The 9,295-nt window shown below is 48.2% G+C and overlaps 1 protein-coding gene across 4 annotated transcripts; it reads left to right on the top strand.

The window, feature by feature from the left end:
• Positions 1-926: 926 nt before the first annotated feature.
• LOC104020738 (ankyrin repeat domain-containing protein 40) lies at positions 927-9,223 on the top strand. Of its 4 annotated transcripts, none has more exons than XR_015703270.1 (6): positions 927-2,339; positions 2,940-3,088; positions 4,606-5,091; positions 5,646-5,812; positions 6,638-6,736; positions 7,465-9,223. XR_015703270.1 is itself a non-coding variant. In XM_087751027.1 (6 exons), exons 1-5 carry the CDS (start codon positions 2,206-2,208, stop codon positions 6,702-6,704), a joined length of 1,089 nt encoding a protein of 362 aa, XP_087607153.1. In that variant the 5' UTR covers positions 930-2,205; the 3' UTR covers positions 6,705-6,736; positions 7,465-9,223. The 4 variants fall into 4 exon arrangements, 3 of the variants coding, with proteins under 3 accessions (XP_087607154.1, XP_087607153.1, XP_087607152.1); XM_087751027.1 differs by having other exon boundaries at positions 930-2,339; positions 5,646-5,821; positions 6,561-6,736; XM_087751028.1 differs by having other exon boundaries at positions 6,638-9,223.
• The last annotated feature ends 72 nt before the right edge of the window (positions 9,224-9,295 follow it).

Raw genomic sequence — 9,295 nt, 5'->3', positions numbered from 1 at the left:
GAGGGGCTGCGGCTCCACGGGTGAGGCACGAGCAGGAAGGCTCATGGCGGCAGCGGGGAGTTTTGAGTCAAGTGAACTCGCTGCTAATCCTCTTCTACACAGTCTTTCTTGCGGGAGGAAATCTTATGACTCCGGGGAGAAGTACGTTGTGTAACTAAGCAATGGTGAACCCGAGTTGCATTTAACAGGGCTTGGCACAAACACGACAGAGTAGGATACTCATCCCGAGAGAGCGTGAGAGAGACCATCTCAGTGCATCGCCCGCCGGCCTCGAGTCCTTAAAAGCCCTGGTGTGGCCTTGGGAGAGGAGCTGAAGTAGAGGGGGGGAAAGAAAAAAGAAAAGAGGCCCCATAACCCTAAAGAAATCCGCTCACTGTGCGGGGCTTCCCTGCGCTCGTTGTTGAAACATTGCGTAACGTCCCTTTGCGCTGCACAGAGCTTTGAAATCCGCAGGATCAAAGCTGTACGGAGACACTATGGATGTGCCGAGAGAAATTGAAAGGCATTGTACGCTGACAGCGAGAAGCACAAAGCCACGCTTCAGGCTCCTCTTGCTGTTCCACCGTGACATCTAGTGGCACGGCGCAGTTTGACTGGTGAGCTAGGGCCCGTTTCTGTGTTCAGGCCTACTCCTGCACTCCTCTCCCGAGTCGCTTTTCCCCATCAGCCTGCGATGTCACCTACGACTTCGGAAAAGGCTATTTTGCCACTTTACCCTATTGGATTGTTCCAGATTTAACAAGTTGGGATTTAAAGCCTTCACAGCGTGCAAGGGAGTGTTCTGCTTCTTAGAACGTATCGCTAGGGCTCCACATTTGTGTGCCTTGTCTTTGTTTTACAACTTTACGCCACAGATGCTGAAAATAATAGACAAAAGGAGTCGTGGGTTAAGAAGTGCGGTCATTTAAGATAGCTTTTACTGAAAAAGAAAGCAAGTTAAAACAAAAAGATCTAGGTCACAGCAGTGTCCAGTTGAAGGCTGGTCTTCCAGGTCTCCGAGGTCTGAATTTGCAGTTGCCACTGGGTAGATCTTGTTTGCAAACCATTCTCTAAATCGAATTGTTTCTCCTACAGTTGGTTGTGCTTTTCAGTAGGAGCCGGGCAAAATTTTTGCTCTGCCCGTTGCAGTCTGTTGCGCGAGATGAACGGCACGTGATCTGGTGTTAAAAAAACGCCACTGAGTCACCACGTAACCTTTGTCACGCCGGTTAAAAACATCCCTGCTGTTTGTGCGCGTCCCTCCGGCGTTCACGAGGGCGGTTTGCAGGGATGCCGGGCGCTCGGAGAAACAGAAAGGCCGAGCCCGTGGGCCTCGGCCTCTCCCAACTGATTGAAAGGATGATTGACTGCAACCCGAGTCCGAAATTAAACAGCAGGTTAAAAATAAGGTCACTAATAAGAAAAGTAAGCAACAAAAGAGAGGCAATGAAAAAACAAAGCCCAGCTCAGTGCAAATTTCTCACTGGTGGCAGATGCGGGTGCCAAAATGGAAACCCCCAACACACGGCACAGTGATTTAATGGAGTGCGTGAGCAACGCGCCAGAGAGGCGAGGGCTGGGAATTCGGGGTGCCAGGGCTGGGGGAGCCCGGGGAAACCCCACGTGTCGCTCCCAGCCCATGGCTTTCGAACCCGGCCCCAGCCCACGGTGGCCTCACGGCCCCAAGGCAGGAGCCAGGTGGCAGCTGCACACGCCCCGAAGAAGGAAAAGCCAGTTTGATGTGCCTTTGCTGGGCAATTTGGAATCGCAGCTTTCTCCCTCTTCCCGGGAGCCGTCTCCCCTCAAGCCCCCGCGCAGGGCTCGGGCTGTTTGCTGGGCAGGGCCAGCGTGGAAAGAGACCTTCGGAGGAAATGCTTCAGTTTCGGTGTTTTCACCCTGCCTGGGCCCCTGCCTCACCCCGGCGGTCGGGGTCGGTTCCCTTGCAGGCCGGTTTGCCCTCAGCAGTCCCCCCCGGGCAGGGCAGCGGCCGCGGCAGCCCCTGCGCGGCCCGCACCCCGCCCCGGCCCCGGGCACAAGATGGCGGCGGCCGTGAGGGCGCCCGCCGGAGCGAAGGGCCGGGGCGGCGGGCGGCGGGGCGCAGAGGGCCCGGCGGCGCGGCGCTGAGGAGGCCGCCCGGGCCGCCGTCCCCTCGCCGCCTCCCGACGGGCTCCCGCGGCCGCCGGGCGGGGGAACCCTGCCTGGCGTCCGCCGGCCCCGGCATCGGCGATGAGCGGCGGCGCGGAGGCGCGGGAGCTGGAGGAGCGGCTGCGGGAGGCGGCGGCGCTGGGGGACCTGGCGGAGGTGCGGCGGCTGCTGGGCGCGGGGGCGGACATCAACTCCCGCAACGAGATCAACGGCTGGTGAGGGGCGGCGGGGGCGGGCGGGCCGCGGCGGGGGCGGGCTGCGGGGGCCCGGGGGCCGGCCCTGGGCGCGGGGTTGCCGCCGGGCCCGGCTCCCTGCCGGAGGCTGAGGCTGCCCTCGCCCCGCACCGGGCGTTTGGGCTGAGGCGTGCGGGACTCGGGGCTCCCTTCATGAGGCTGGGCACCCCTCGTTAGGGGCGCAGCTCGTCGTAGTTGTCCTGTTTACAAGAAAGGAAACGCTAATCTCGGGAGGCTTTGCGATTTACTGCTAAAGAGGATCCTCACGAAGGAGGCCGCCCTCCTTCCACCTGTCACCCCGCGGTCTGCTGGCTCCAGGAGCTCTCCTGAGGTTGCTCATGTCCAGCAGCACGGCTCTGTAGGCCAGCAGTGGAGAATCACTGCTCACACTGTAGCACGGTAAAGCAGGGTCTTCCCCCGCAGAACTTACAAAACTTTTAAAAAAAGCGATGCACGGAAGGAAACTTTATTCCCAGCTGTCGTCACTCGACACGCAGCTCGGGGGAACTGGGCCGGGGACGCGAGGAGGAGCCGGGCGGTAGAGCCGAGGCCGACGGCACAACCTCTGCTTCTTCCCCGCAGGACCTGTTTGCACTGGGCCTGTAAGCGGAACCAGGCTCAGGTGGTCTCCTGCCTGCTGGATGCCGGTGCAGATAAGCAGATCCTCACCACTAAAGGAGAGCTGGCTGCACAGTTAACTTCGAAACCAGACATCCGCAAGATTTTGGGAGGTACCGTTCCCATCCTAAAAGTCATCTAGAATTCTCGGTCTAAAGACTAAAGCATTTTTAGTGCTTTTATCTGAGGCAGTAGATTGGGAAAACTTTGGCTAGGACTATCGTCTCTCATTAGATAGCTCCGATTTATAACTGTAATTCATACTCGGGCAAATAGACTTGGGGATTTTAGGTAGCAAGGCCTTTTATTCTGAGCTGTGCCATCACGAGATTGAAGAGCTGTGTACTTTGGGAAACATGCTGCTGCAGTCCTGTTTGCTCTCGTTAAGCAGAGGCTCGCGTGCAGGCTGCAAATGGAGCCTTTCACAATTGTACAGGCTGACTGTCGGCTGACCATAAGGAATCGTACAAATCCACTGCAGCATTTCAGAAGTTAGGGCTTCTGAGCGTTTTGTTATACTGGGACTTGGCAGTACGATTAATTTTTGCCCCATAATTCTGTCATCTTACACTTTTCGTATGCGCAGCAAACTTAGATGTACGTGACGCTCCTGAACGCTGCCAGTGCCTGTTTCCATCAGCATCTGGGTACTCTGCTCCAGATTAAAATTTTTAAGTGCTTCACCGTTGGAAATGCTGATGTTGTATCTTCTGCTAATTGCACTTAAATTACTCTCTGCAGTGATACGCTCTTACATCAACAGTGCACGGTTATCTTAAATGCAGTTGCAGCTAAATCATGACTAAGGTTACGACAGTCGCAGCTGAAGGAATGGCATGTTCTTTGCATGAGCATTTTTGTTTTCTTTTGGGCAAGGTGCTCATCTCTTGGACTTAGTTCATGGCAAATGACTTGCATTCTGTTTTTAACGTCTCAACTGTCAAGTGTGCATGAATGAACTCTTTTCATCGTTGCCGTATTTTTCTGTCTGTTAAGCTTTCATGCGTTTCCTGAGGAATAAACACGTATCACTTATATTCTCCTAAATGGTTTTTATTCTGGGAGCGTAGTGCTACTGAGCAGATCCTTCTGAACTGCTTTGACATTAGGATTAATGTCCTGTAACCCTCAGTCAGGCAAGAATGTCATTTACTGCAGTACTGCTAAGCAGGAGAAGAGTTGGCTTGGGTATTGTATCAACTATTCACGTACCCAAAGAAATGCTCAGTTTAATTTGTTGGCATGGATCCTAATAAACTATTTACAGCAGTGTTATTAAACTCATTGCAAAATGAGATTTAGTGAAGAACTACCGGTCGGTCAGTTCCTTTGGAAATGCTGGAATAGCATTGCTAGGAATGACGTGTCTTTCAGTATTTTTTTCCCCACTTTGCTTTTAAAACACACAATACTCGCAGAAATTTGTAGATCTTTCTTTCGTTTTACAGCTGCTTGCCTTCCAGGTGTCACGTGCTTGGTATCATCCTTTGATTACCTCAGAACGGGATGTAGTTTTAAGACACAATAAGAAAACCAACTATATGCAAAATGGGGAAGATCTATCCAATAACGTGGTGGGGTTTTTTTCTCTCTCCATCCCCTAACCCCCATTTTTGAACTTCATTACTAGAGGAAGAAACGGAGTGTCAAGGAGCGAAGGATTTAAATCTGCCAATTGTTGCGAACTACTTGGCCCACCCACCATTCCCTTACGTTTACGCTGAAGAAAGCATTCCAGACGGCTTGGCAGAATCCCAGAATGAAAGTGCTTCCATCTCTTCTGCTTCCCGGTGCGAAACGAGTCCTTCTTCATCAGCAACTCAGGTTGAAAGCCTACGCACACCTACGTCGTGCACCAGCGAGGATGACTTTCCTGCGCTAGCCGCTGCCCAACAGCTGCCCGCCCCGGCAGCCGCTGTCGCCGCGCCACAATGCGTCGAGCCTGAGGCAGAGACCGGCCCCGCTTGCCAGCCGCCCTTGCCGCGCAGCAGAGGGCTGTGCTCTCCGGCAGCCTCCCACCGGGCTGTACCTCTGCAAACCGACGGTTCGCCCACTGGTCCCGCACCGACGTTTCAGCCCTTTTTCTTTACGGGAACTTTCCCATATAACATGCAAGGTAACGAAGTGTCATTTCCCATCCTATTATACTCTGTTCCGTGTCATTGTTACGGGGTGAAAGATGAAGTTAAAGAATCATTGCACTTAGACTCGTGTGGAGTAGAGGCAGAGGTGTTGAATTCTTTGGCCAAAGTACCCAGAACTTTTTTTTCTGCTCTGCTAAGTAAAATAACTGTTATACTGTATTTTAAACATGGTAATACTTTCCAAATCGATGGAAAGATCAGTCCAAGCAGCATAAAAATTCAAATTTTGCAATATATTATATAGTATCAAATATATCTCTGGTAGTTTGGCAACAACCTGACTTCGGGACTGGATGGATCAGATTTTTAATGTTGTAAACATGGTTCCCCTGTGTATTTCTTCCTGTTCCAATGGAAGCCTCCATTAACTGCACAGTGTTTCTCTCAGGGAGGTAATAGGTATTGTATTATAAAACCTGAATTCAAAAGATAATGGTAAATACTTCAGTGTTAGGTTTGGGTTGTTTGGCTTTTGGTTTGTTTTTTTTGGGGGGGAAAAAAACCTTTTAATCTTTTTCTCAATCAGAACTCGTGCTTAAGGTGAGAGTCCAGAACCTCAGAGACAACGACTTCATTGAGATTGAGCTGGACCGCCAAGAACTGACCTATCGAGATCTGCTCCGAGTGAGTTGCTGTGAATTGGGCGTTAATCCAGACCAAGTAGAGAAGATCAGAAAATTACCTAATACACTGGTAAGAAAGGTAAGAATTGAAATCGGAGATTAGTTTGACTTTGCAGTTTGCAGACATCAGGGAAGGTATTTCTGTAACGAGATCAGCAAAACCAGGGATGGCCTTGTGTTAAAAAACAAAAACTGACTTAAGCTCACAAATTCAGAAGGATATTGGACTTTTCTTAAAACTTCATCACAACTTACTTACTTAAAAATATTCTTGTCAAAATAGGCAGGGTATTTCAGCTCCTAAAGCGCTTGAAACTATTACAGCTTGACTTTTTTTTTTTTAAACGTATCAGAAACAGTGCATTAGCGTGCTTTTAACGTAATTGCCATGCACTACTTCATTGTTTGCTTGCCTAAAAAGAACAAATAGTAAGGGGGAAAAACCCCACAAATTGGCATGTGAATAATTTAAAGATACGCCATTAACAAATGAACATGCTCTTCTGTTCCAAAAATACCTGTTCTGGAGGTCTGTAAATGAAATGCATTTGGACTCAGCCCTTAGTTAAGTGACATGCACACGCACAGTCAAATCGTAATGAGGTTCGAGGGGAAAAAATGTATGGTTCAAGGAGAGAAAAAAACCCAAACGTGCTTTGAAAGAAAGCGTGTGTACTGGTGGGATTTTTTTTCTTTCATTATTTATTCCTATTGCTGGGTGTCACCTCCCTGGCTTCCTTCAGCTAGTAGTATAAATATTTACAAGTAAGACCAGATATGTTTAGAAGTAACGCGGAGTTCTGTCTGTTTTTTAAAAGGACAAGGATGTTGCCAGACTCCAGGACTTCCAGGAGCTGGAGTTAGTTCTTGTGAAAACTGACAGCTCTCCTTTCAGAAACGCTGCATCGCCGCTGACTGAGAGACCGTGCTACAACAGTAGAGCATCAAAGCTGACTTACTGACGCCTCTAGGCGCATCTGGCGTATGAAACCCGGTAATTATCTGCTGCTGCCTGTTGAAGGCAGTGAACTAAGCGCGTGTAAAACCTTAAGTTATTGTTAGGGTTACTATTTTAACTAATAGTTTATCTTTTATATTTAATATCCCCATTGCTTTCATTTTTTTACTTGATACTGTACTCAGATAAGGGATACCTCGTTTGTCTACTAAAATCACATGCTTCCAATGTATTTCAATGAAGTTTGTTGGTTGTACTTGGCAACAGAGGGCGGGAAAGACTTAATTATTGATAAGAAAAGTATATGGAGCACTCGACTCTTTGACCAAGTCAGTCATGGAAAAGAGATTCAGGAAATTTTGTGTGTGTGTGTGTATATATATATATTTTTTAAGCTTAAGGCTAAACGTCAGAGGGTGTCTGGCATACAATGAGCAGTTGCTCTCTAAAAATGTAAAACTTTGCAAGTCCCTAATCTCTTGCCCCTTCACAAAGACTTACCAAGCTGCACTCTCTTGCCTGCTGGGGATAGAAATATTTAATGCTCTGAAGTGACAGGAGAAAGTTTTCACTGGGCTGAAAATAAGTGGGATAAGTGTCCTCATTTAAATGTTTGTTTCTTTCTTATACGAGAATATTGTAACTTAAGCGATGGCGTCCCTCCACCTGCACAAAAAAAATACGGAAGCCTCTCTTAATAAAGGAGCATTAAAGTCACAAAGCAAGTTAAAGTGCCCATTCAAAAGAAAGCCCTTCTGTTTCAGGAGCTCGGGAGGGAATCACAAATCTGTGTCCGTGGTTTTACGTATTTGTCTTCCCAAGGCTGTGAGGAGACTACGCATCACTCACACCAAAGTCAGTACTGCTGGGTCAGGTAACTTCCTCGTGGCCCACCCTCACAGAGCAGTTACAGGCTGCCCGAGGAGCAGGAGAAGCACAACAGTACGCTCCTGAGGTATCACCGCCGTAGGGAGCTCTTGATTAGCCATACTGAACTGGAAACATACCCCATTAGCAAATAAACAACCTGTAACTAGCTTTACACGTTGCACAGCCTACTGTCACTTTTCCATACTGTCCAAAGTTTTAGCCAGACGACTACAGAGAGCCTGAACGCCTCCAAGTGCTTTCAGCTGAATTTTTTGGGGGAAAAAAACCCAGACTCTGGAATGAAAGCATCCATCTGGGGTTTTATGAATGGCAAAAGTCATCATTAAACCACACCTTGAAGTCACTCCCTTTCGGTCTAAACAAAGTATTTACGTCGCAGCATTACCGGAGCATTAACAGCCTGAAGCTTTTCCTGTTAACGTGGTAGTCTGAAGTTATACCTGAGGAGGCTTTTGTACCAAAAACTATGATGACCTTTGCACCAAAAACCTTAACTGGGTACTGGGGTGGGTGGAGGGGTGAGGGAGCTGTGAGCTGCTTTCGTCTTTTTCCCCCGATAGTACTGATTTTCCTTCCAGCTCGGCTTTGTTAAGTTGCACTAGAGCAGGGTTTACTCACAGCTGATGCAGTGTTTGTTGCTGTTGATAGGGATTGTCGTGTTGACATTCAGACCATAAATAGTACAACCAACATGGTTTGGTAGGAGCAGCACGGCTGCCGCCCTGTCTTGGCTTCCTGCAGCACAGCTGCTTTGTCCTTGAAGGGGCTCCTCCAAGCGAGGTTCGCAAAAGCACGCATGTCCGAAGAACACGGGAGAGACGCTTGACTCCGGGTTCAGGATTTTACCCAGTTACTCTAGGCTTAACATTCTTGCTTAGTGCATTCAAAGTAATTGCTCTGTATCCATCTTAGCACCTAACCGCTGCTAACACCTCGCGCTCGGTCCTGGCCCTTCTCTCTCTGGGAGATGGGCCGCTTCAAAGCCCGGTTCAACTCCTGGTAAGCTCAAGGCTGTGACACAGTATGAAGTCAAATTTCCTAACTGTGGCTCCCGCTTTGTTTTTCTTGTAGGACAGGAAAGGAGTTTTTATTTTAACAGTTGTATATTTATCTTTTCAGCATAGCTTGGAAGCTAGTTCAGATTATGTGCAATAACTGTTTGAAAAACAGTAGTAGTTAAATGGCTCAGAATTAAGAGTATCTAATTCCTTTTTAGTTCCTTTGTTTAGGACATCAGTGTAAAGACTGCCTCCACTAATTACTGAACATTCAGCTATAGGAGCAGCTGCTTTAAAAAAGCTTTATTTGCTCTAGTTTCCACAAAGAATACCTGTTAATGTGGTAAGACTAAAACTTTAATCATGATCTGACTGTAATAATAACAGTAAGTCTATGCATTCAGAGAAATATTTTTGTATGTTTTATGCAGTTTGATAAACTCTAAGGCACACTAGTTAACTCTTTTTTGTTGTTTTTTTTTTTCTTTGAACAATAAACCATTGGTATGACAACTGAAACTAAGTTTACAAAATTTACTGTTCTTCCAAGGACAACTTTTGTTTGCACTACAAACTTGTACGGAACTGACATTGCTACTCTTCACTTATATTAAAGTATCAGTTGTTTCAAGTACCTGGGTCTCTTCCTTTTTCGGGGGGTAGGGTGTCGGGGGGACGATACGTAGCACTCTAGAGTGGACAGGAC

This window comes from Nipponia nippon, unplaced genomic scaffold, assembly GCF_047370975.1.
Source record: "Nipponia nippon isolate SJK-2023a ecotype South Korea unplaced genomic scaffold, ASM4737097v1 scaffold_14, whole genome shotgun sequence".
Taxonomy (NCBI): domain Eukaryota; kingdom Metazoa; phylum Chordata; class Aves; order Pelecaniformes; family Threskiornithidae; genus Nipponia; species Nipponia nippon.
This window is presented reverse-complemented; position numbering and strand designations above follow the sequence as displayed.